This window comes from Giraffa tippelskirchi, chromosome 11, assembly GCF_054371585.1.
Source record: "Giraffa tippelskirchi isolate mGirTip1 chromosome 11, T2T-mGirTip1v1.2.pri, whole genome shotgun sequence".
In the NCBI taxonomy this organism is placed as follows: domain Eukaryota; kingdom Metazoa; phylum Chordata; class Mammalia; order Artiodactyla; family Giraffidae; genus Giraffa; species Giraffa tippelskirchi.
In genome coordinates, this window is record NC_137285.1 from 35,484,841 (window position 1) to 35,511,817 (window position 26,977).

A 26,977-nucleotide genomic window follows, 5' to 3' on the forward strand; every position below is an offset into this window, starting at 1 on the left:
TATCCTACTTGCAAGCTAACAAGGATCATAAGTTCTTGCAGAACACACGGTATTCCTGGGTCAGAGTCAAAGGATAGACAGTTACTTATAGCAACAGAAATAGCCAAAGCAGCAGAATTTGCACCAACTCCTAGAGCCTCACTTTTCCCAGAGAGACACAAAGAAGACTGGGTGACATCTGAGTCTGTATAAGGTGGCATTACAGGAGGAGAACCCTAAGCTTAGGGAACCTGAATCTTGTAATGGGCAGTAAATATATCTGCCCTTTGCTTTGGAGGGAGGCATTCTACCTTCCTCTGTACAAACATCCTTGAAAAGATAGTCTATAAGAGAGGCAGTTAATGCTGGAAAGATAAGTAGAAATTTGAGAGACATGAAGAATTATCTTTCAGGGACTTTCCTTGTGGTCCAGTGGCTAAGACTCGGCACTCCCAATGCAGGAGACCTGAGTTCAATCCCTGATCAGGGAATTAGGTCCCACATGCTGCAACTAAAGATCCTGCGTGCTGCAACTAAGACTGATGCAGGCAAATAAATGAATTTTTTTAAAAATAAATTACCTTTCAGTGTTTTTGGAAGGCAGAAAACCAAATGGGTATTTATACTGCTGCTAAGTCGCTTCAGTCGTGTCCGACTCTGTGCGACCCTATAGACAGCAGTCCACCAGACTCCGCCGTCCCTAGGATTCTCCAGGCAAGAATACTGGAGTGGGTTGCCATTTCCTTCTCCAGTGCATGAAAGGGAAAAGTGAAAGTGAAGTCGCTCAGTCGTGTCCGACTCTTAGCGACCCCATGGACTGTAGCCTACCAGGCTCCTCCATCCAGGGATTTTCCAGGCAAGAGTACTGGAGTGGGGTGCCATTGCCTTCTCCGAATGGGTATTTATAAGATAGAGTTAAATAAGTGACTTACAAACTTTAGATTTCAGAGAATGGCCTGAGAAAATTTCCCTAGAAAATAGTGATCTTTTTACATAATGTCTTTGATTTCCTCTTTTATAGCTTTTTTCTAGTTAGCTATTATCTCAAAGACCTCCATGAATATTAGACTCACAATGATAGTTTCCTTGGGAAAGATTATTATAGATCCGTTTTCTGAGTGGTGTCCTAGTATTCACTGTTTTTCATTAGTAAAAAGGAAAGATACCCAAACTTTTGTTCGAGGGGATTTATGTTTGCCTTCCTTTCACCATTGCTTCTGTTTCAAAGTTCAAATAAATGAAAGCAAGTAAAATGACTATTATGGTATAATTTTAACTTGACAAAATTCACTGAGGCATAACATTTTAGACAAAAGACGTTAAAAATGATAGAGCTAGCTAGTGTCCCAGGGCAAGTTCAGTTATTTAGACTGGATTTCCAAGAGGTCTCTGACACTTAAATTCTTCAGAGTGGAACTTCATTTGTACTAGAAGATAAATATACCACTTCATTACAAAAGACCCTAAGACAGAGAGCACAGGGGGACTTTGCTGCCCTCTAGACTAGAGATTCTTGTCACAGATCAAAAAGCTTTAAATCTGGCAACTTAGATTTTGAGGGGATGAGTTGGGGCATTCAGTTCTGTCAGTGTTTAAACTCCAAGCAAATAGCAAAAACAGCTTAATATCTTTAACTTTTTTGGTCAGCTAGATTTTTTTAAAAATTATTTTGTGTCTCTCTAACTCGGACTTGGTTGATCATTTTTTAGCTTTGTGGCATTTTACCATCTCTCTATCTCTGCTTATTCTTTCTCTTGTCTTACACCATCATTTCTTTTTATGCTCCTCAAATGATCAACTTTCCTAAGATTGAAACTTTAGCCACCATTCTCCCATCCTGATCCCTCTCTAGCTTCCCTTTTATAGGTCTCTTCTCCTCCTATAATATCAGATTTCATATATATATATACATATAACTCTGAAGGTTGATTCCCTCTTGAATTCCAAAACCACATTTCCAACTGCCAGATGAACATTTCCTTCAAGATGTTCTCCAATACCTTACAAAACCTGTAACTCTGATTTGTATGTATTAGCAAAAAGGGCAGGGTGAAAGGTATGTTACTGTTTTAATATTTTACTCTTTTCAAAGAAATTCTCCAAACAAATTATTTTGACACACTTTATGTTCTTTTTTGTGGATGGTGGTTTGTAAATTTTATTTCACTTATGTAAAATATCTGTCAAGATCAGTTTGTCATATTTTCATTGCCAAAACTAAGCAGTTAGATTTTTGCCTTCATCCCCCCACGTTATTCCACCTCCCTCTCTACCCTCTCACCACTATACGCAAGCACACAAAATTTAGATGTTATAATATGCATGAGGTTTGGGTTTTTGTTGTTGTTGTTGTTTCTGTTGGTAGTGGTTCAGTATGTATTTATGAGGTAAAAGATAAAGCTTGTGTTAATTTCCTCTTTGCAGGTCTTCATGCCTTGCGGAGAGTCTTGAGGAAACAGCCTAACCTCCCTGACAACAAGATGGCTGGATTGGTGAAGATTACTCTGAAAGATTTCTTGCAGGGGATGAATGACATCAGACCCAGTGCCATGAGGGAGGTAGCAGTCGATGTCCCAAATGTAAGTCATTTGACCCTCATGCTAGCCACACTGTTTGAATTAAACTGTGAAAGAAACTAAGACCCCAGGGAAACTACCTTCCTAAGCTAACCTTAAAAAAATTTTTTTAATCAAAATTTTTATGGAGATAATTGTAGATTCAGTACAGTTCTAAGAACTACTTTAGGGAACTCCTATGTAGCCTTTACCCAGTTTCCCTCAATGGTAGCATCTTGCAAACTATGGTACAATATCATAAGCAGGATAGTAATAGAATCATTGATCTTTTTCAGATTTGCTCAGTGTTTCTTCTACTCATTTATGTGTATGTGTGTGTTTAGTTCTGTGCAGTTTTATTACATGTGAGGGTTTGTGTGTTTATCTCCAGAATCGAGATACTGGGGAGTTCTGTCACCACAAGGATCCCTTGTTGTTGTTGTTGTTTTAATTAGTTTATTTATCTGTTTTTTAATGTTACAATATTTTATTTGTTTTGCCATACATTGACATGAATCCACCATGGGTGTACATGTGTTCCCCTTCCAGAACCCCCCTCCCACCTCCCTCCCCATCCCATCCCTCTGGATCATCCCGGTGCACCAGCCCCGAGCACCCTGTACAATGCATCGAACCTGGGCTGGTGATTCGTTTCACATATGATAATTTACATGCTTCAGTGCCATTCTCCCATATCATCCTGCCTTCACCCTCTCCCGTAGAGTCCATAATACTGTTCTATATATTTGCATCTCTTTTGCTGTCTTGCATACAGGGTTATCTTTACCGATTTACTAAATTCCATATATATATGTGTTAGTATACTGTATTGGAAAACTCAGCAATGGCCACAGGACTGGAAAAGGTCAGTTTTTGTTTCAATCCCAAAGAAAGGCAATGCCAAAGAATGCTCAGACTACCGCACAATTGCACTCATCTCACATGCTAGTAAAGTAATGCTCAAAATTCTCCAAGCCAGGCTTCAGCAATACATGAACCGTGAACTTCCAGATGTTCAAGCTGGTTTTAGAAAAGGCAGAGGAACCAGAGATCAAATTTTCAACATCCGCTGGATCATCGAAAAAGCAAGACTGTTCCAGAAAAATATCTATTTCTGCTTTATTGACTATGCTAAAGCCTTTGACTGTGTGGATCACAAGAAACTGTGGAAAATTCTGAAAGAGATGGGAATACCAGACCGTTTGACCTGTCTCTTGAGAAACCTGTATGCAGGTCAGGAAGCAACAGTTAGAACTGGAAATGGAACAACAGACTGGTTCCAAATAGGAAAAGGAGTACGTCAAGGCTGTATATTGTCACCCTGCTTATTTAACTTATATGCAGAGTACATCATGAGAAACGCTGGACTGGAAGAAACACAAGCTGGAATCAAGATTGCCGGGAGAAATATCAATAACCTCAGATATGCAGATGACACCACCCTTATGGCAGAAAGTGAAGAAGAACTAAAGAGCCTCTTGATGAAAGTGAAAGAGGAGAGTGAAACAGTTGGCTTAAAGCTCAACATTCAGAAAACTAAGATCATGGCATCTGGTCCCATCACTTAGTGGGAAATAGATGGGGAAACAGTGGAAACAGTGTCAAACTTTATTTTTCTGGGCTCCAAAATCTGCTGATGGTGATTGCAGCCATGAAATTAAAAGGCGCTTACTCCTTGGAAGGAAGGTTATGGCCAACCTAGATAGCATATTTAAAAGCAGAGACATTACTTTGCCAACAAAAGTCCGTCTAGTCAAGGCTATGGTTTTTCCAGTGGTCATGTATGGATGTGAGAGTTGGATGGTGAAGAAAGCTGAGAGCCACAGAATTGATGCTTTTGAACTGTGGTGTTGGAGAAGACTCTTGAGAGTCCCTTGGACTGCAAGGAGATCCAGTCAACTCATCCTAAAGGAGATCAATTCTGGGTGTTCATTGGGAGGACTGATGTTGAAGCTGAAACTCCAATACTTTGGCCACCTCATATGAAGAGTTGACTCATTGGAAAAGACCCTAATGCTGGGTAGGATTGGGGGCAGGAGGAGAAGGGGGCGACGGAGGATGAGATGGTTGGGTGGCATCACTGACCCAATGGACATGGGTTTGGGTAAACTCCAGGGGTTGGTGATGGACAGGGAGGCCTGGTGTGCTGCAATTCATGAGGTCGCAAAGAGTCGGACACGACTGAGCAACTGAACTGAACTGATACTGTATTGGTGTTTTTCTTTCTTGCTTACTTCACCCTGTATAATAGGCTCCAGTTTCATCCACCTCATTAGAACTGATTTGAATGTATTTTTAATGGCTGAGTAATATTCCATTGTGTATGTGTACCACAGCTTCCTTATCCATTCATCTGCTGATGGGCATCTAGGCTGCTTCCATGCCCTGGCTATTATAAACAGTGCTGTGATGAACATTGGGGTACACATGTCTCTTTCAATTCTGGTTTCCTCAGTGTGTATGCCGAGCAGTGGGATTGCTGGGTCATATGGCAGTTTTATTTCCAGTTTTTTGAGGAATCTCCACACTGTTCTCCATAGTGGCTGTACTAGTTTGCCTTCCCACCAACAGTGTAAGAGGGTTCCCTTTTCTCCACACCCTCTCCAGCATTTATTGCTTGTAGATTTTTGGATAGCCGCCATTCTGACTGGCGTGAAATGGTACCTCTTTGTGGTTTTGATTTGCATTTCTCTGATAATGAGTGATGTTTAGCATCTTTTCATGTGTTTGTTAGCCATCTGCACGTCTTCTTTGGAGAAATGTCTGTTTAGTTCTTTGGCCCACTCTTTGATTGGGTCATTTATTTTTCTGGAATTGAGCTGCAGGAGTTGCTTGTATATTTTTGAGATTAATTGTTAGTCTGTTGCTTCATTTGCTATTATTTTCTCCCATTCTGAAGGTTCTGAAGGCTGTCTTTTCACCTTGCTTATAGTTGTGCAAAAGCTTTTAAGTTTAATTAGGTCCCATTTGTTTATTTTTGCTGTTTGATACTGGAATACATTCTTTAAATGTGGTTATGTTATACATCATTTTAATGTACAATTCTAGCTTTATTTTTTTTTTTTGCTAATGAGTTATTACTTGCTGTTTATTTCATATTTATTTTAGACTATGGAAGTGATGTTAGGCAGAAAGCAAATTCCAGCAATTCTCTTATTTGAGTTCAACATGGGTCGTAAAATAGTGGAAGCAACTCGCACCATCACCAGCGCGTTTGGCCCAGGAATTGCTAATGAACGCACAGTGCAGCAGTGGTTCAAGAAAATTTGCAAAGTAGACAAGAGCCTTGAAACTGAGGAGCTTAGTGGTCAGCCATCAGGAATGACAGTGACCAAGTGAGAACCACCATCAAAGCTGATCCTCTTACAGCTATGTAGGAAGTTGCCGAAGAACTCAATATCATCCATTCTACAGGTGTTTGGCATTTCAAGCAAATTGGAAAAGTGAAAAAGTTCGATAAGTGGGTGCATCATGAGCTGATTGAAAGTCAAAAAAATTGTTGTTTTGAAGTGTTGTCTACTTTTACTCTACGCAGCAACAACAGTGAACCATTTCTCAATTGGATTGTGACGTGCAATGGAAAGTAGATTTTATATGACAGCTAGCAATGACCAGCTCAGTGGTTGGACCAAGAAGAAGCTCCAAAGCCAAACTTGCACCTAAAAAAGGTCATGGTTACTCTTTGATGGCCTGCTGCCCGTTTGATCGACTACAGCTTTCTGAACCCTGGTGAAACCATTACACTTGAGAAGTATTCTCAGCAAATGGATGATGTACGCCAAAAGCTGCAACGCCTGCAGCCGGCATTGGTCAACAGAAAGGGTGCAGTTCTTCTCCACTACAATGCCTGACTGCATGTCAGAGAACCAGTGCTTCAAAAGTTGAATGACTTGGCCTATAAAGTTTTGCCCACTCCACCACATATTCACCTGCTCTCTTGCCAACCGACTACTTCTTCAAGCATCTCTGCAACTTTTTGCAGGGGAAATGTTTTCCAGGAGTTCACTGAATCTTGAAGCATGGTGTTTTACACTACAGAAATAAACAAATTTAATAATATATTTCTCATTGGCAAATGGAGAAGGCAATGGCACCCCACTCCAGTACTCTTGCCTGGAAAATCCCATGAACGGAGGAGCCTGGGGGGCTGCAGTCCATGGGGTCACTGAGTCGGACACGACTGAGCAACTCCACTTTCACTTTCACTTTCATGCCCTGGAGAAGGAAATGGCAACCCACTCCAGTACTCTTGCCTGGAGAATCCCAGGGACGGGGGAGCCTGGTGGGCTGCCGTCTATGGGGTCACGCAGAGTCGGACACGACTGACGCGACCCAGCAGCAGCAGCATTGGCAAAAATGTGTTGATGGTAATGGTTCCTATTTTGATTAATGGAGATGTGTTTGAGCCTAGTTATAAATGATTTAATATTCATGGTCTGAAACCGCAATTACGTTTGCACCAACTAATAGTTTAGGCTGCCTAATGTGATTGTAAATTTTTTGGAAACATTTTCAGATTTATTACTGAAATCTCAACTTTGGGATTTTTTTCAGAATCTCCATAGAACATACTAATGGAGTATGAATAATTTGACAAATGGAATTACAGAATAAAGAATAATTGATGTTGAGTTAGTAGAAGCATTTCATTTCTTTGGAACTTATGGTCTAAAGTTTGGGGACATCAATTGATATGAATGCTTTTGTTTGCAATATTTATATTTTATTGGTTACCATTGCATAGTACGTCAGGTAGATGCCTAATCATCAAACGCCACATGTGAAAATTTCAGGAGATAGGGTTATAACCAACTATACCATTTTAGTAGTTAAAAAAGTTTAGAAACTAAAGAAACATGTAGTAGGCTTTTAAACTTAGTTACTTCCAGTGGAGAATGTTTAAACACTAGCTGTCCACTCTTAGAACTGCTGAACTGATTTATTCATCATAGGAACTAGTACTACAACTGCATTTTTAATTGCTCTAATGTAAGATTGTTTTCCCTTTAATTTCTTTTGATATAGTATTTACAATCCATGGACTTGTGCCATTTTCCATTTGGCATTTTATTATTTGGCCTAGGGCCATGGTGTACTATGACGTTACTCATGAGCTCCAGAGTGATTAGCCTTGGTCAGAGTACTTTGTTACATTGCTTTTCATGCTCACTTCAGATTGTAAAAGTTTTCCTGAGAAGTCAACATTTCTATAACTGGATTCCATAAACCTCACTCTTCTGATTTCTATTACACCAACAAAAATATCTACAAGTTATTTCTGCAGAAAGTTTAATACTTATTTTGCTATAGAAAACCTGTTTTAAGTGGCTCATTAATTGCAAACTTTTTTAAAATAGTAAATCAAGCATTCAGCATCTTTTGAGAAAAGATTTTAGTGTGTGAAATTAAATCTTCTAAATCACACTTGCTAAAGTTTGAAAGAAATGTCTTAAGGTGGGAATGTTGCCAGTTATAAAGCATTATTAATTTCAGGAGCGCACAAGTGTTAGCCACATACTTTAATGTTTCCTTTTTTTGAATATTCTGAGTTGGTGACTATAGCAATTGATGTATCAAAAGTCAAATGTATTTTACATTTAATCGATGATAAATGTCAAGTATATTTCTTTACTGTATGGATTCTTAGAAACTTTGAATATTGCTAATATGCATTGTGAGATTTGTTTTTCACGCAGAGATAACTGTTAATATTGTATCATAGTTCCAATAGATTTTGTAGAAATTTATAGATACTTTTCTGTGCATAGATTCTTTACCATCTGAGCCACCAGGGAAGAAGCCCTCTAACGTAGTTAATATAAAATATAATATTTATATTCTGCTTTTTTCACCTAAAGTTACATGATAAACATTTTACTCTAAACTTCTTGACAAACATCATTTTTGTTGACAGCTTAATGAACTATTATGTTGATAAAATGTAATTGTTTTATTTTTCTTTCATTCTCAAATATTAAGGGTTTTTTCTGTTTTTTTTCTCTTATGTTTTATAAGCATATTTGTGTCCATTTTTGATTCCCAGAAGTGGAATTATCGACTTAAATATCTGATTTTTAAAGTTTGTGACAAATATCATTAAGTTCTTTTTTTTCCCCAGACTGTTCTGATTTTTAATTATGTAATACATATGTAAAATTATGAAGTGCTTAAGGAAATCTCATTTTCACTTTAATTCTTTTCTCTTTACTTTCCACTAGTCTGTTTTTTTGACTGAAAAGTTCTTTTGCAAGGAATAATACTGGATAAGTTTTAGGTGAATAGAGATTTTAAAAAGAGAGTGAAAAATATCTGTCAGTTTTATATCTTCTCCTTCCTGTAAAACTGTTAAAGTTTTAGATACAGGGTATACAGGGTATACGGTTTTTTAATGGATTTTAAGTTCCATAAGAGCAGAGGGTCTTTTTATTTTTATCCTTTGTATTAATATTTAGCATTGGACTAGCACATAATGGATGTCCAGTCAGTATTTGTTGAATAAATGAGTGAATAATTATAACTTTCATGAAAAAAATATTAGATGGTCAATTTCAGATATTTGAAGAATGTTTGCAAAAGAGTATCTAAGCCTTCTTCTGTACCAAAGTATAATATAGGCCATTATTATCCTCATGTAGCATTCTTCACATTTCTCGTGTTTTATAAAGCAGCTGATTTCTTTAGTGAATTATAGCCATATTGTTAGTGAATTTAACACTTTTGGAATACAGATGCCTATATTGGTGCTAAGCCTGTCTACTCTGGAAGAATATACAGTAATCCTTTATTTATTTATTTATTTTTAATTTTTTCTTTTACAGTAATCCTTTATATTTAATGCAGAACATGTTGCTTTCTTGATCTATCATTAAAAATTCTTACTTTATTAAGGTAAACAAAATAGTGCTTTTAAAGAGTATTTATATTAATACATTATTGTTGCAGTAAGTCATTGTGTATACATCATAACAATCATCACTGATAAGTGGTATTCTTAATGGAATATATGCAGGTTAGTTCTATCATTTATGTAATTCATATGTGTATCTTAACACCCTCCACTTCCCCCTGTTTTATGTAGTTTAGGTTATCCCTTATTATTTATAAATAATTTATCTGTATGCTTCTGATATTACCTTTGGATTACAGTTTTTGAAATTTGGACCTTTGGTTTAGAATAAGCCAAAAGCCAGTTAAAAATAGGACTCTACTCTGGTGTGAACCCACTTTTGTAAAGTGAACTGCAACAGAGCATCGATACTAACTGTATAGCCCCAAGCCAATTTGCAATCTTTAATCCAGGTTAAATATAGAGGTAGTTGGTGGTCAAATTGAGTGTCTGCCAAATGTCATTAGTTAAATAAACATTCCTCAGTTACTCAGTTACGGGCTTCCCTGATAGCTCAGTTGGTAAAGAATCTGGCTGCAATGCAAGAGACCCCGGTTTGGTTCCTGGGTTGGGAAGATCTGCCTGGAGAAAGAATAGGCTACCCACTCCAGTATTCTTGGACTTCCCTGGTAGCTCAGCTGGTAAAGAATCGCCCACAATGCAGGAGCCCTGGGTTGGGAAGATCCCCTGGAGAAGGGAAAGGCTACCCACTCCAGTATTCTTGGGCTTCCCTGGTAGCTCAGCTGGAAGAGAATCGCCCGCAATGCAGGAGCCCTGGGTTGGGGAGATCCCCTGGAGAAGGGAAAGGCTACCCACTCCAGTGTTCTGGCCTGTAGAATTCCATAGACTATTTAGTCCATGGGATCACAAAGAGTTGGACACAACTGAGCAACTTTAACAGTTACATGTTTTAAAAACTAGCAGACTTCTTTATTATATGAATAATCAAAAGATTGTTTACTAATTACACAATCAAATGTTGCTGCTATATTTTTTCAAGATGAGACTAGAACATCAGAATGTGACAAGTGAATTGATTTCCTAAGATGAGCTCATGAGCATTATTCTTATGTTGTAGAGATTGAATTAAATAGTTTAATTGACCATATTTACATTTCATTCTTCTTGTATCCCCAGGATAATTAGAAGGAATTTGATTTTCTGCTTTTTAAAACAGTACTGTGTTCTATATTTTTTATTTCTTACAAACACAAAGGATTGAGGGTTTCTGTGATGCTTTACACATCATATAAATATATAAATATATCATATAAAACAAATAGCACAGTGCTTTCTTTTGGAATAGACAGTAAACCTGTGGACATTCTATTAACTCCATATTGGTTCTTGGCAGGGCTTTGGAATTTGGTTTCTTTTGATTTTGCTTCTTGTTGTCTAGACAGAAGAGGGTCTTCTATCACTTCCAAGATCCTAGTCTTCCCTGCCAACTTCTCTTGTGCATTTTTATAGTTTAAGTAATAACAATTGAATGGGAAAACACATTTAAGAGAGTCGATTACTTTTAACTAGGAAATACTCTGTGCCAAAATCACAATTGTAGTTTTAACATCATTAGCTATTGTAGAAGTTCAGCTCTTTCATTCCACTTTTCTTTTTCTACTGTACTTTTCTCAGGGTTCTATAGGGGGAGAAATGAGTGGAAGGATCACTAATTTCCATTCTCAGCTCTGAGATCCCAGTTAACGTTGATGAAATTGAACATTTTTCTGTTCAGTTTGTAGAGAACTCTTAATTTGCAGTTTCTGATATGTGTCTTCTTTTGAATCTATAAATAATGTTGAGGTTGTCCTAGAAGTATATGCCACACTTGTATATATAGTTGATCAGTACTCAGTATAATAAGCACAGCTCATTTTGTTGTGTTTCACTTTATTGCAAGTCACGGATACTGTGTTTTTTCAAATTGAAGGTTTGTGGCAACTCTGACCAGCAAGTCTACTGGAGCCATTTTTCCAACAGCATTTTCTCACTTTATGTCTTACTTTATGTGTCTATTACATTTTGGTACTTATTGCTATATTTGAGACTTTTTCATCATTATTATTTTTTAGGGTGACCTTTGATCAGTGACATTTGATGCTACTGTTGTATCAAATAATTATTTTAGGGTCCACAAAATGCCCCCATATAAGATGATGAACTTAACTGATAACTGTTGTGTGTGTTCTGATTACTTTAATGGACTAGCCGTTCCCCTATCTTGCTTCCCCTCCTTTACCTTCTTTATTCTCTGAGACACAACAGTATTGAATTTATGCCAATTAATAATCTACAGTGGTCTCCGAGTGTTCATGTGAAAGGAAGAGTCACATCTCTCACTTTCAGTCAAAAGCTAGAAATGGTTAAGCTTAGTGAGGAAGACATGTCAAAACCCAACATAAGCCACTAAAAAAGCTAGGGCCCATTTGCTGTATGATGCAGGGACCTCAACCCAGTGTTCTCTGACAACCTACGGGGTGGGATGGGGTGGGAGGGGGAAGGAGGTTCAAGAGGTAGGGGACATGTATACCTGTGGCTGATTTGTGTACATATATGGCAGAAACCAACACAACATTGTAAAGCAATTATCCTCCAATTAAAAATAATTTTGTTTTTAAAGATAAAGCTCTTGTGCTAGACATTAGCCAAGTTGTGAATGGAAAGGAAAAGTTCTTGAGAGAGGGTTGAGTGCTACTCCAGTGAACACATGAATGATACAGAAAGTTTGCGTGGTCTGGATAGAAGATCGAACCAAGCTACAGGATTCCCTTAAGCCAAAGCTTAATCCAGAGAAACGCCCTAACTCTCTTCAGTTCTGTTAAGGGTGGCATAGGTGAGGATGCTGCAGAAGAAAAGTTTGAAGCTAGCAGTTGTTGATTCATGATGTTTCAGGGAAGAAACCGTCTCAATAACATAAAAGTATAAGATGAAACAGCAAATGCTGATGTAGATGATGCAACAAGTTATCCAGAAGATCTCACTAAGAAAATTTAATGAAAGTGGCTACAGTAAACAATGAAACAGGTTTTTTTTTTGTAGACAAAACAGCCTTATATTGGAAGAAGATGTCATGTAAGACTCTAATAGCTGGAGAGGAAATATCAGTGCCTGGCTTTAAAGTTTTAAAGGACAGGCTGACTCTCTTGTTAGTGGCTAATGCAGCTAGTGACTTTAAGTTGAAGCCAGTGCTCATTTACCATTCCAAAAATCCTAGGACCGTTAACAATGATGCTAAATCTACTCTGCCTGTGCTCTATAAATGAACAACAAAGCCCGGATGACAATACATCTGTTTACAACATGGGTTTCTGAATATTTTAAGCCCACTATTGAGACCTAGAACTCAGCAAAAAAATAAGATTCCTTTCAAAATGTTATTGCTTATTGACAATGCACCTGTTCATCCAAGAGGTGTGATGGAGATAACAAGATCTATATTGTTTTCATGCCTGCTAACAACATCCATTCTGCAACCCATGATTCAAGGTGTTATTTTGACTTTCAAGTGTTATTATTTAAGAAATTAATTTTGTAAGGATATAGCTGTTATAGATAGTGATTCCTTTGATGAATCTGGGCAAAGTTAATTAAAAACCGTATAAAAAGGATTCACCATTCTAGATGTGGGTATGCCATTAAAAACATGCATGATTCACAGAAAGAGGTCAAAATACCACCATTCCCATCATCAAAATACCACAGGAGTTTGGAAGAAGTTTATTTCAACCCTTGTGGATGACTTTGAGCTATTCAAGACTTCAGCGGAGGAAGTAACTGCAGATACGGCAGAAATAGCAAGAGAACTGGAGTTCGAAGTGGAGCCTTAAGATGTGACTAAATTGCTGCAAACTCATGATAAAACTTGAATGAATGAGGAATTGCTTCTTATGGATGAGCAAACAAAATGGTTTCTTAAGATGGAATCGACCCCTAGTGAAGATGCTATGAAGATTGTTGAAATGACAACAAAGAATTTAGAACATTACCTAAACTTAGTTGATAAAGCAGTGGCAGGGTTTGAGAAGATTGACTCCAGTTTTGCAATTCTACTGTAGTTAAAGTGTAAACAAACATAGCATACTACAGAGAATTTGTTAGTTAAAGGAAGAGTCCATTGATGTGACACACTTCACTGTTGTCTTAAGAAATTGCTGTAGCAACCCCAGCCTACAGCAACCACTCCCCTGGTCAGTCAGCAGTCATTAGCATCAAGCCAGGACTCTCCCAACAGCAAAAGATTATGACTCAGGGAGTGCTCAGGTGATGATTAACCTTTTTTAGCAATAAAGTATTTTTTAGTTAAGGTATGTACATCTTTTTAGGCACAATACTGTTGCAGTCTCAGTGGACTGCAGTATAGTGTACACATAACTTTCATATGCACTGGGAAACAAAAAAATCTGTGTAACTCACTCTATTGCTATATTCACTTTATTGAGGTGGTCTTGAACCAAGCCTACGTTACCTCTGAGGAATGCCTATAAATACTTGATGTGTTGTGCTTAGTTGCTCGGTTGTGCCCGACTCTTTGCAACCCCATGGACTGTAGCCTACCAGGCTCCTCTGTCTATAGCTTTTCTCCAGGCAATAATACTGGAGTGGGTTGCCATGCCTCCTCCAGGTGAAATGAAGTGAAAATTGCTCAGTCATGTCCGACTTTGCAACCCCATGGACTATATAGTCCCTGAAATTCTCCAGGCCAGAATATTGGAGTGGGTAGCCTTTCTCTTCTCCAGGGGATCTTCCCAACCCAGGGGTCAAACCCAGGTCTCCTGCATTGTGGATGGATTCTTTACCAGCTGAGCCACCAGGAAAGCTCAAGAATACTGGAGTGGGTAACCCATCCCTTCTCCAGCGAATCTTCCCATCCCAGGAATTGAACCGGGGATCTTCCCAATCCAGGGATCAAACCCAGGTCTCCCTTATTGCATGTGGGTTCTTTACCAGCTGAGCCACCAGGGAAGACCAAATACTTCATGAGTGTTTGCTAAAAACAGATTTTCATTTACTGTAAAGGAAAGCATTGGTAGGGTTAATGTGGTTCTTTTTGTGGTACTACTTTTTCACTTCACCTTATACAGATATGGAGCAATTACACACTCATCTGATCTTGCCCTTTTAGATCATCGGTCCCAACTATCTTAAAAGCCATCAGCATAACTACCTATTGATAATCTCTAAAATGAAGTCTAAGCTCTTTAGCTTATTTGTAACCTGACTTGTGCCTTCTTCACTTTCATCTTACATTGTTCTATTCAACCATTTTGTATTTTTGCACATTGTCCTTTGCCTGAAAAATTTCTGACCTCTGTTATTAAAGATCTTGTAATTTGATTCCTAATACACACATGCAAATCTTATACATATATGCCTTGTGGTTCTTTTGTCTTATTCAGCTTTATATCCCCTCTGTTTGGCAAATAGTACCAACTAAATTTTGTTGAATAACTGAATATTTTGTGAAGCATTTTGGCTCATAGTGTTTCTTATTTTTCAGAAATATTTATTTTGCCTTTTTATATAAAAATACATGTAAATATATTTGGTAACAGCTTTATTGAGATATACCTCATGTATGAATTATTCGCTTATTTAAAGGGTACAGTTAACGTGGTGTGCTCAGAGCAGGGGGCCTGAAGAAATGGGTCACTGTTTACAACACACCCGACAGGAATCTGGGTTCATTGTCACAGGAGACACAAAATGTGTGTCCTTTCCATGAACAAGTACCCAACACATGTCCTCCTGCACCTCCATGTGGCTTCTGGGCAGGACCAGTGGACAGGGCTCAATATTGGAAGAAAAAGTACAGTATTTAGTGGGGAAGCTTGCTACCTAGAGCTTGTCCAGTCCACACGTGGGTGGGCCATGGTTAGTCTTATAAGGGCTTTGAACCTCTCCTTTCAAGGAGAAATAAAAAAAAGAGATTCCAATTATATGCCATTCTGGAAAAAGGCGAAGCTGTGGAGACAATAAAAAGATCAGTGGTTGTCAGGAGTTTGTGGAGAGATGAATATACAGGGTACAGAAGTTTTTATGAGCAGTGAAAATACTTTGAATGACATTATAACAATGGATACTTGTCATGTGTGTGTGCTAAATTGCTTCAGTTGTCTGACTCTTTGAGACCCCATGGACTATAGCCCACCAGGCTCCTCTGTCCATGGGATTCTCCAGGTAGAATACTGGAGTGGGTTTTCATGCCCTTCTCCAGGGGATCTTCCTGACCCAGGGATCAAACCCATGTCTCTTGAGTCTCCTGCCTTGGCAGCTGGGTCCTTTACCACTAGCACAACCTTGGAAGCCCATATGTCATTATACTTTTGTCTAAATACATAGAACGTGCAACACTGTTCTCCTCGTAAAAGTGAACTCTGAGTGAACTGAGGACCTTGGTGATTATGAAGTATCACCAAGTATTATGAACAATTTTATGGACTCTGAGGGAGAAGGTGAGGGTGGGACGTTCTGGGAGAATAGCTTTGAAACATGTATATTATCATATGTGAAACAGAACACCATTCCATGTTCGATGCATGTGACAAGGGCTCAGGGCCGGGGCAATGGGATGATCCAGAAGGATGGGATGGGGAGGGAGGTGGGTGGGGGGTCCAGGAAGGGGAACACATGTAAACCCATGGCTGATTCATGTCAATGTATGGCAAAAACTATTACAATATTGTAAAGTAATTAGCCCCCAACTAAAATAAATAAATTTATAAAAAAAAAAAAAAACTTAATAGTAAACCTAAGTACAATAAAAATATGTTTAATGTAAAAAAAAAAAAAGAAAGAAAATAAACCAAGCCATTTACTAGCTAAAAAAAAAAAAAGAAAAGAAAAAAAAAATGTACAATTGTTGATAATGGTTATGCCTGTGAGGGAGGGGGTATATGGGGAATTTCTGTACTTTGTCAATTTTGTTGTAAACCTAAAACTGCTTAAAAAGTGCCCCCCCCCAATTACACTTACTGTAGACATTTTTGGCAGAACTTTCATTTCACTTTAATAGATGTATACATATTATATATGTGTGTGTGTTTGTTGGATTGTGATATAAAATGTATATTTTAGATCTGAAAAGTTTGCAGGCCACTGTAGTTATTTATTTTGGCAAATAAAAACAAATTAACCTCAAAAAAAGGGTACAATTCAGAAAAAGGGTCTAGTAAATGCAAAGAGTTGTACAGCCATAATTACATTAATTTTAGAACATTTTCATCATCCCTGAAGGAATCCCTGTACACTTTTCCCATCATCTCCCAGCCTGTCCATTCCCTCAGCCTTAGGCAAGCACTTACCAATTTTACGTCTCTAGATTTGCTGTTTCTAGACATTTCATGTAAATGATATTATAAAATATGTGGTTCTTTGTGGCTGACTTCTTTCATTTAACATAAAATTTTCAAGGTTCATCTGTGTTGTATCATATATCAGTACTTCACTCCTGACTGCCAAGTAACATTCTATTGCATGAATATAACACATTTGATCTGTCCATTCCTTAGTTGATAGACATTTGGATTGTGTCTATATTTTGGCTCTCTTGAATAAAGCTGCTAAGAACATTCAAACATTCATGTACAAATTTTTGTTTGAATACCTGTTTCCTTTTTTTTTTTAACTTAATATAATTGGTGGATAATTACTTTACAATATCATGATGGTTTTTGCCATACATGAACATGTATGGCCACAGTTATATATGTGTCCTCCCCATCCTGAATCCCCCACCCACACTCCCAACCCTATCCCTCTGGGTTGTCCCAGAGCACCAGCTTTGGGTGCCTTGCTTCATGCATTGAACTCTCTCACTGGTCATCTGTTTTACATATCGTAGTGTACATGTTTGTTAAAATACTATTCTCTCAAATCACCCCACCCTTGTCTTCTCCTGCTGAGTCCAAAAGTCTGTTCTTTAACATCTGTGTCTCTTTTGCTGCCCTGCATGTAAGATCGTTGGTACCATCTTTATAAATTCCATATGTATGTGTTAATATACAGTATTTATATTTCTCTGTCTGACTTACTTCACTCTGTATAATAAGCTCCAGGTTCATCTACCTCAGTAGAACAAACTCAAATGTGTTCCTTTTCATAGCTGAGTAACATTCCATTGTTTATATTTATCACAGCTTCCTTATCCATTCATCTACTACTGGTGGACGTCTAGGTTGCTTCTTTGTCCTAGCTATTGTAAATAGTGCTGCAGTGAACATTGGGGTACATTTGTCTCTTTCAGTTCTGGTTTCCTTGGGGTGTATGCCCAGCAGTGGAATTCCTGGGTGCTGTTTTCAGTTCTTTGGGGCATATATCAAGTAGTGTTGTTGCTGGGTCCTTGGTAACCACGTTTAACCTTTTGAAGAGCTGCCAAGCAGTTTTCTGAAGTGGCTGCAACATTTTACATCCTCAGCAGCAGTGTATGTTCCTACATTTGTATCTTTTTGAGTGTAGCTATCCTAGTGGGTGTGATGTGATATCTCATTGTGGTTTTGGATTTATATTTTCTTTGTGGCTAATGATGTTGCAAAGCTTTTTATTTGCATATTGACCATTTGTATGTGTTTTCTTTAGCGAAATTGTCTATTCAGGTTTTTTGCCCTTTTTAAAATGTTTTTATTATTGATTTTATTAATATATGCAATTGATTTTATTGATTTTGATATTGATCAATTGATATTGATTTTATTAATATATACAATTGAGTTGTATATATACTAGATACAAGCCCTTTATTAGATACCTGCTATCAAGTGGCACAGTGGCAAAGAATCCACCTGCCAGTGCAGATGATGCAAGTTTGATCCCTGGTCCAGAAGATCCAGGAGAAATGGCAACCCACTTCTGTCTTCTTGACTGAAAAACTCCATGGACAAAGGAGCCTGATGGGCTACAGTTCATAGGGTCTCAGAGAGTCAGACACGAGTGAGCACTCACATGTCAGATATATGTGATTTGCAAATATATTCTCCCATTCAGTGAGGTACCTCTTTTCTTGATAACGTTCTTAGCAGCATAGAAGTTTTTAATTTTGAGAAAATCCAGTCTGTCTCTTTTTTCTTTTGTTGTGTGTAGTTTTGATATCATATTTGAGGAAGTATTGCCAAATTGAAGGTCAGGAGGATTTACCATATATTCTACTTTGAGAGTTTATACTTTTAGCATGCACGTTTAGGTCTTTGGTTAATTTTTTTTCCCCCTGAGTGTGGTTAACTCTGCTCCTTTACATGTAACCATAAGACTGTAGAAACTCTAACTATAGCTTGGAGTTATAACCACATGTGGAAAAAGATTTGTTGTGTTTTTTTTAAACTGTGGTAAAATGTGTGTAACATGAATTTTACCATTTTAACCAGTCTAAGTATATTCCCATTGCTGTGCGCCCATCACCACCATTCAGCTTTAGAACTCTTCCTCTTCCTGCACAGAAGCTCTGTACCCGTTAGAGTGACTCTTTGTTTCCTCCCTCACTATTAAGTATGATGTTAGCCTTGTTTTTTTTTTTTTTCTTTCTTTTAAAGATGTCCTTTACTAAGTTCCTTTCTATTCCTAGTTTGCTGAGAGGCGTTTTTTTTTTTAAATCATGAATGGATGTTGAATTCTCTTGAAGGCTTTTTCTGCCTCTATTGAAATGCTCATGTGGTTTTCCTTGGTCTGTCAATACAACAAATTACATCGAGTTTTTTTTCACATTGAATTGTTCTTAATATTTCTGGATGAACTCCACTCTGCTGTGATATAGTATCCTTTTTATATATTACTGGATTCTATTTGCTAACATTTTGTTGAGAATTTTTGCATATATGTTCATGGGAGATACTGGTGTGTGATTTTCGTATAATGTTTTTGTCTAGTTTTGGCGTTAGCATAATGCTGGCATTGTAGTGAGTTGGAAATGTTCCCTATTCACTTATTTGTTGGAAGAAATTATGTAGAATTAGTATTGTTTCTCCCTCAAATGGTCTCTATTGAAACCATTTGGTCCTATTATTTTCTTTATTTGGAAGGATTAAGTTATGTTTAATTTTTTAGTAAACCTAAGATTATTCAGGTTATCTGTTTTTTATCTTAAGTGAGTTTTGATACTATCTTTTAAGAAATTGGTTGATTTTGCCTTAATTTTCTGATTTATGGACATATAGTTGTTTATAGTTTTCCTTATTATCTTTTAATTGTCTGTGGGATCAGTAGTGATATTTTGTCCTTCGTTTCTGATACTGTTAATTTATGTCTTCTCTTTTTTTCACAATCAGTCTGCCTGGAGGTCTAGCAATTTTATTGATTTTTTTCCCAATTACCAGCTTTTTGTTGTATTTTTTTGATTTTGATTTCATTTATTTCTGTACTCATCTGTATTATTTTCTTTTCCATCTGCATTAGGCTTAATTTGCTCTTCTTCCTTTAGTTGAAGGTGGGAGCTGTGGTTAATGAACTTCTTTTGTCTCTTCTAGGTCAGTGTTCAATGCTGTAAATGATGCTTAAGCATTGTTTTATCTGCATCCCTCATATTTGATATGTTGTACTTTCATTTCCATTAGTTCAAAATATTTTTTATTTCTCTTAAACATCTTTAACTAAATATGGTCTACTTTTAAGTGAAAATGTATCATATGTATAATACAAGAATCTTAAAACAGTCGATTTCTATTGCTCCCCTCTTGGCCTTTGTGCTATTGTCATTATTTTACTTTGAGTTCAGTTCAGTCGCTCAGTCGAGTCTGACTCTTTGCAACCTCGTGGACTGCAGCATGCCAGGCCTCCCCCTGTCCATCACCAACTCCTGGAGTTTACTCAAACTCATCTCCATTGAGTCAGTGATGCCATCCAACCATCTCATCCTCTGTCGTCCCCTTTTCCTCCCACCTTCACTCTTAACCAGCATCAGGGTCTTTTCAGATGAGTCAGTTCTTCACATCAGGTGGCCAAAGTATTGGAGTTTCAGCTTCAGCATCAGTCCTTCCAGTGAATATTCAGGACTGAATTCCTTTAGGATGGACTGGTTGGATCTCCTTCTGTTCAAGGGACTCTCAAAAGTCTTTTCCAACACCACAGTTCAAAAGCATCAATTCTTCAGGGCTCAGCTTTCTTTATAGTCCAACTGTCACATCCATACATGACTACTGGAAAAACCATAGCTTTGACTAGATGGAATTTTGTTGGCAAAGTAATGTCTCTGCTTTTTAATATGCTGTCTAGGTTGGTCATAGCTTTTCTTCCAAGAAGCAAGCGTCACTTAATTTCATTGCGGCAGTCACTATCTGCAGTGATTTTGGAGCCCAAAAAAATAAAGTCTCTCACTGTTTCCCCATCTGTTTGCCATGAAGTGATAGGACCAGATGCCATGATCTTAGTTTTCTGAATGTTGAGCTTTAAGCCAACTCTTTCACTCTCCTCTTTCACTTTCATCAAGAGGCTCTTTAGTTCTTCACTTTCTGCCCTAAGTGTGGTGTCCTTTGCATATCTGGGGTTATTGATATATTGCCTGGCAATCTTGGTTCCAGCTTGTGCTTCATCCAGTCCAGCATTTCTCATGATGTACTCTGCATATAAGTTAAATAAGCAGGGTGACAATATACAGTCTTGACGTACTCTTTTCCTGATTTGGAACCAGTTTGTTGTTCCATGTCCAGTTCTAACTGTTGCTTCTTGAGCTGCATACGGTTTTCTCTAGAGGCAGGTCAGGTGGTCTGGTATTCCCATCTCTTTCAGAATTTTCCACAGTTTATTGTGATCTGCAGTCAGAGGCTTTGGCGTAGTCAATAAAACAGAAGTAGACGTTTTTCTGGAACTCTCGTGCTTTTTTGATGATCCAACAGATGTTGGCAATTTGATCTCTGGTTTGTCTGCCTTTTCTAAAACCAGCTTGAACATCTGGAAGGTCATGGGTCACGTACTGTTGAAGCCTGGCTTGGAGAATTTTCAGCATTACTTTTCTAGCGTGTGAGATGAGTGCAATTGTGCATTAGTTTGAGCATTATTTGGCATTGCCTTTCTTTGGAATTGGAATGAAAATTGACCTTTTCCAGTCTTCTGGCTACTGCTGAGTTTTCCAAATTTGCTGGCATATTGAGTGCAGCACTTTCACAGCATCATCGTTTAGGATTTGAAATAGCTCAGCTGGAATTCCATCACCTCCACTAGCTTCGTTCATAATGATGCTTCCTAAGGGCCACTTGACTTCGCATTCCAGGATGTTTGGCTCTAGGTGAGTGATCACACCATTTTGATTATCTAGGTCATGAAGATCTTTTTGGTATAGTTCCTTTGTGTGTTCTTGCCACTTCTTCTTAATATCTTCTTCTTCTGTTAGGTCCATAGCATTTCGTTGTGCTCAGCTGGTAAAGAATCTGCCTGCAATGGGGGAGACCTGTGTTTGATCCCTCGGTTGAGAAGATCCCCTGTAGAAGGAGAAGGGTACCCACTCCAGTATTTTGGCCTAGAGAATTCCATCGACTGTATAGTCCATGAGATCACAAAGATTCGGTCATGACTGAGCGACTTTCACTTCATTTTACTTTTACATGGTGTAAACCCATATTACGTTGTCATCATTTTTGCTCTAAACAGAATATCCTTTTGAAAAGATTGAAATAATAGTAATAAAAAACCTCTATGTTTACACAATGTAGTTACCACTTCAACTCTCTCTAATATTTGGGGAGATTCAGGTTTCCATCTGGTAGCATTTTCCTCCTTCCTGTAAGGCTTACTTTAATATTTCCTATAACATATGTGTGCTGGTCAAGAATTCTTCCAGTTTTTGCATTCTCAAATTCTTTTTTTTTTTTGCAGTCCCCAAAAAGTCATTATTTCGTTTGTTTTAGAAAGATTTTTTTGTTGGTTAAAGAAGTTAGATTGACATTGATACCCTTCCCCTACCCCATGCGCCCCTAGTTCTTTAGTGGTTTGCTCTACTCTCTTCTTTTTCACACTATCTTTGAAAAGAAATCTTCTGTTTCTGTTTTTCTGTGCGTAATATTTTTTCCTCTGGTTGCTTTTTAAGATTTTCTCTTTAACTCTGATTTTAAGCAATTTGATTATCTTGTGCCTTGTTAGTTTTCTTCATGTTTTTTTTGCTCATTCTTTGATCTTCTTATATATGTGATATCTGTAGTTTTAATCAAATTTGAAAAAAATTTGGCCATTATTTCTTTAAGTATTTGGTCTGTTCCTTTCCTCCTTCACAGGGAAATAAAAATACACATGTACATTTGTCTGCTTGAGACTCTCCCCAAACTCAGTGATGCTGTGTTCAGTTTTTATGTTCTGTTTTCTTTTACCCTTTGCTTTGTTTTAGAGAGTCTCTATTTCTGTGCCTGCCAGTTCACTAACCTTTTTCCCCATTGAATTGTCTAATCAGCTGTTAATTCCATCCAGTTCATTTTTAAAACTATGAACACTGTAGTTTTCTTCTCTAGAAATTTTATTTTTATCCTTTTTTATATTTTTTCTTCTCTACTTAATGTTTTCAATGTTTTCTTCATTTGAACATATGCAGTAGACTTAATGTTATAATGTTCTTGTCTACTAATTCTATCTATGTTATTTCTGGATCAGCTTCAATTTGTTGATTTTTCTCCTTATTATAGGTTATATTTCCAGAGACAGCAGGGAAAAGAAACCAGAAAGTATAACAGTAACTGGTCAAGTCATAAATGAGGGGCTAAAATGGATCTGTTTTACTAGATTGAGTCTGGTATGATAACCAGTCAAACATCTCAGTATAACTCTGGCATTATGCTCAAATGTTTCTTTTCCTTCTTCAAGATGAACTCAAAGCCAGTATTAGGGCCAGAAATGGTTCGTTGTCATTCATTCTCTTTAGTTGCTTGATTCCTACTCATCTTTCCTGCTTGTTTAAAGGTCAGCTCCTCTAGAAAGCTGTACTTGACACTCCTGGACCCTCCAGTCCTATTATATGCTCTTTGTGGCATCCCATACAATTTTTTGTCTAGTTTTTAAATTAAATACTTCAGTCGCTCAGTCGTGTCCAACTCTTTTTGACCCCATGGACTGCAGCATGCCAGGCCTCCCTGTCCATCACCAACTCCCGGAGTTTACTCAAACTCATGTCCATTGAGTTGGTGATGCCATCCAATCATCTCATCCTCTGTCATCCCCTTCAATCTTTCCCAGCATCAAGGTCTTTTCAAATGAGTCAGTATAAATACTTATTAATTAAATACTTATTTGTTTACTTCTTTAAGCCTGTAAGCTCCACCCTGGTGGCTCAGATGGTAGAGAATCTGCCTGCAATACAGGAGACCAGGTTCAGTCTCTGGTTCGGGAAGATGCCCTGGAGAAGGGAATGGCTACCCATTCCAATATTCTTGCCTTGAGAATTCCATGGACAAAGGAGCCTGGGGGGCTACAGTCCCAAAGAGTCAGATACTACTGAGTGACTTTCACTTTCTTATAATGTCTGCTTCTCCTTTTAGCCTGTAAGCTCCACAGTCATGAACTACATCAATCTTGTTCATTTTTTGTATCTCACTCTGTGTACTGTACCGGTATTCCTAGAGCCTGGCTAAGCACTCAAAACCTTACACCCTTTTGCACCAAGATGAATATATCTGTATGAATGAGTGAATAAATGAGTAAATAAATGAATATTTGATATTAAAATCTCAGCTAGGATATCTATAGGAGTCTGACTTTATTATTGACACCTGCAATACAAGAGACCCCTTCCTTACCAGAAGTTACAAAAGATGACACCATTAGACAACTTTTACTGTGGGATGGTTCATTTTTGCTCAACAGTCTTCCACTTATGCTTGTTCAGTTCTCTGATCCTTGTTTGATCTGTCTCAGTGAACTCAGTATATACCTAAGATAAGTGTCTCAATTTCTCTCAGCAGCTTCTTTCTCCAGGATTTTCTTGTGGCATCTTTCAGCTTGATTCTCAAGTTGATCCTGTCCCACTAATATTCATAGCCCTGGCTATTACATGTAGCACATTTAGCAGCCAGGGACCAGCTTTGAGTATAAAGGTAAAATCTTTTATTCCTTTTCTAAATATTGCCCATTGAGATTGTACTGTAAGGATTGTTGTGTAGTTCTCTTTCACTCTTTATAGGGGCTTTCTCCTTACATTTGTTGTCCTCAAATGAAAACATTGGCAGCAATCCTGTTTCCCTAACATCTTGGCTTTCTGACCAGCATTGGTTATTCTCTGCCATGTGGGAACTTCCTTTCTGATCTGTGTCTCAGGACGTAGTCAGGATGGCTTGAGAAATTTGCTGACATGAGTTTGCTCAGCTTTCTGACAGAGAAGGGCCTCTTCCCTTTGCCTTCTATTTAACAAAACTTGGAGCCTTCCTCAGTGATCAGTGCAAAGAAATAGAGAAAAACAATAGAATGGGGAAGACTAGAGATCTCTTCAAGAAAATTAGAGATACCAAGGGAACATTTCATGCAAAGATGGGCTCGATAAAGGACAGAAATGGTATGGACCTAACAGAAGCAGAAAATATTAAGAAGAGGTGGCAAGAATACACAGAAGAACTATTCCAAAAAGATCTTCATGACCTAGATAATCACGATGGTGTGATCACTCACCTAGAGCCAGACATCCTGGAATGTGAAGTGAAATGGGCCTTAGGAAGCATCATTGTGAACAAAGCTAGTGGAGGTGATGGAATTCCAGTTGAACTAAAAGATGATGCTATGAAAGTGCTGCACTCAATATGCCAGCAAAGTTGGAAAACTTAGCAGTGGACACAGGACTGGAAAAGGTCAGTTTTCATTCCAATCCTAAAGAAAGGCAATGCCAAAGAATGCTCAAACTAATGCACAATTGCACTCATCTCACACACTAGTAAAATAATGCTCAAAATTCTCCAAGCCAGGCTTCAGCAATACGTGAACCATAAACTTCCAGATGTTCAAGCTGGTTTTAGAAAAGGCAGAGGAACCAGAGATCAAATTGCCAACATTCGCTGGATCATCGAAAAAGCGAGAGTTCCAGAAAAACATCTACTTCTGCTTTGTTGACTATGTCAAAGCCTTTGACTGTGTGGATCACAATAAACTGTGGAAAATTCTGAAAGAGATGGGAATACCATACCTGACCTGCCTCTTGAGAAACCTGTATGCAGGTCAGGAAGCAACAGTTAGAACTGGACATGGAACAAGACTGGTTCCAAATAGGAAAAGGAGTACGTCAAGACTGTATATTGTCACCCTGCTTATTTAACTTATATGCAGAGTGCATCATGAGAAACGCTGGGCTGGAGGAAGCACAAGCTGCAATCAAGATTGCTGGGAGAAATATCAATAACCTCAGATATGCAGATGACACCACCCTTATGGCAGAAAGTGAAGAGGAACTAAATAGCCTCTTGATGAAAGTGAAAGAGGAGAGTGAAAAAGTTGGCTTAAAGCTCAGTGTTCAGAAAAGTAAGATCATGGCATCTGGTCCCATCACTTCATGGGAAATAGATGGGGAAACAGTGGAAACAGTGGCAGACTTTATTTTTCTGGGCTCCAAAATCACTGCAGATGGTGACTGCAGCCATGAAATTAAAAGACGCTTACTCCTTGGAAGGAAAGTTATGACCAACCTAGACAGCATATTAAAAAGCAGAGACATTACTTTGTCAACAAAGGTCCATCTAGATAAAGCTATGGTTTTTCCAGTAGTCATGTATGGATGTGAGAGTTGGACTATAAAGAAACCTGAGTGCCGCAGAATTGATGCTTTTGAACTGTGGTGTTGGAGAAAACTCTTGAGAGTCCCTTGGACTGCAAGGAGATCCAACCAGTCCATCCTAAAGGAAATCAGTCCTAGGTGTTCGTTGGAAGGACTGATGTTGAAGCTGAAACTCCAATACTTTGGCCACTTGATGCAAAGAGCTGACTCATTTGAAAAGACCCTGATGTTGGGAAAGATTGAGGGCAGGAGGAGAAGGGGACGACAGAGAATGAGATGGTTGGATGGCATCACCGACTCAATGAACATGAGTTTGGTAAACTCTGGGAGTTGATGATGTACAGGGAGGCCTTGACGTGCTGAGGTTCATGGGGTTGCAAAGGGTCTGACACGACAGAGCAACTAAACTGAACTGGAGGATCCCTTTAGCCATTCTTGGCAGGAGAAGATTTTTCTCTACGTATATGCAAACATTTTTATTATCAAGTAACCATCAAAAGAGATCAGAGGAAATGGTCTGAATTCATGACCCAGCTATTTGGACAGTTCTGGGCTAGGAAATGTCTTGCAAACATATGTATGGGCCGACACTTACATGTTGGCAACGTTTTTGTCTACTTCTGACCACACGTGTTGGTTAATTCCTAACTCCCTAGCTTTCTCCTATTTTTCCCATCTTACCTCCTACAGCATATCTCCCTGTCATTTCTATTCCTCTGCCACTATTTTTTTTTTTTTTGAAATACAGCACAAATGAAATGTGCATCTGCTTATTTATTTATTCCCATACCAAACATTGAGCATCTATAATATACAGACACTGTGTTAGGAAGGTCCCAGTGATAGATGCGTACTTAACAAAAGAACCCTTCTGTTTGGTTATTATTCACTCATATCACAGAC

At 38.1% G+C, this 26,977-nt stretch overlaps 1 protein-coding gene and 1 non-coding gene across 5 annotated transcripts in view; both read left to right on the top strand.

Moving 5' to 3' along the window:
* The window catches only part of AFG2A (AAA ATPase AFG2A), a 328,990-nt gene that overhangs the window by 35,267 nt on the left and 266,746 nt on the right, over positions 1-26,977 (top strand). For all 4 annotated transcript variants that reach the window (XM_081544859.1, XM_081544858.1, XM_081544860.1 and 1 more), the window contains one exon: positions 2,404-2,558. In XM_081544859.1, the coding sequence (XP_081400985.1) occupies positions 2,404-2,558 (155 nt within the window). The remainder of the gene's footprint in view (positions 1-2,403; positions 2,559-26,977) is intronic.
* LOC145528086 (small nucleolar RNA SNORA11) lies at positions 15,031-15,159 on the top strand. The gene has a single exon (XR_014070157.1). It is a non-coding gene; the product is annotated as a small nucleolar RNA SNORA11 (small nucleolar RNA).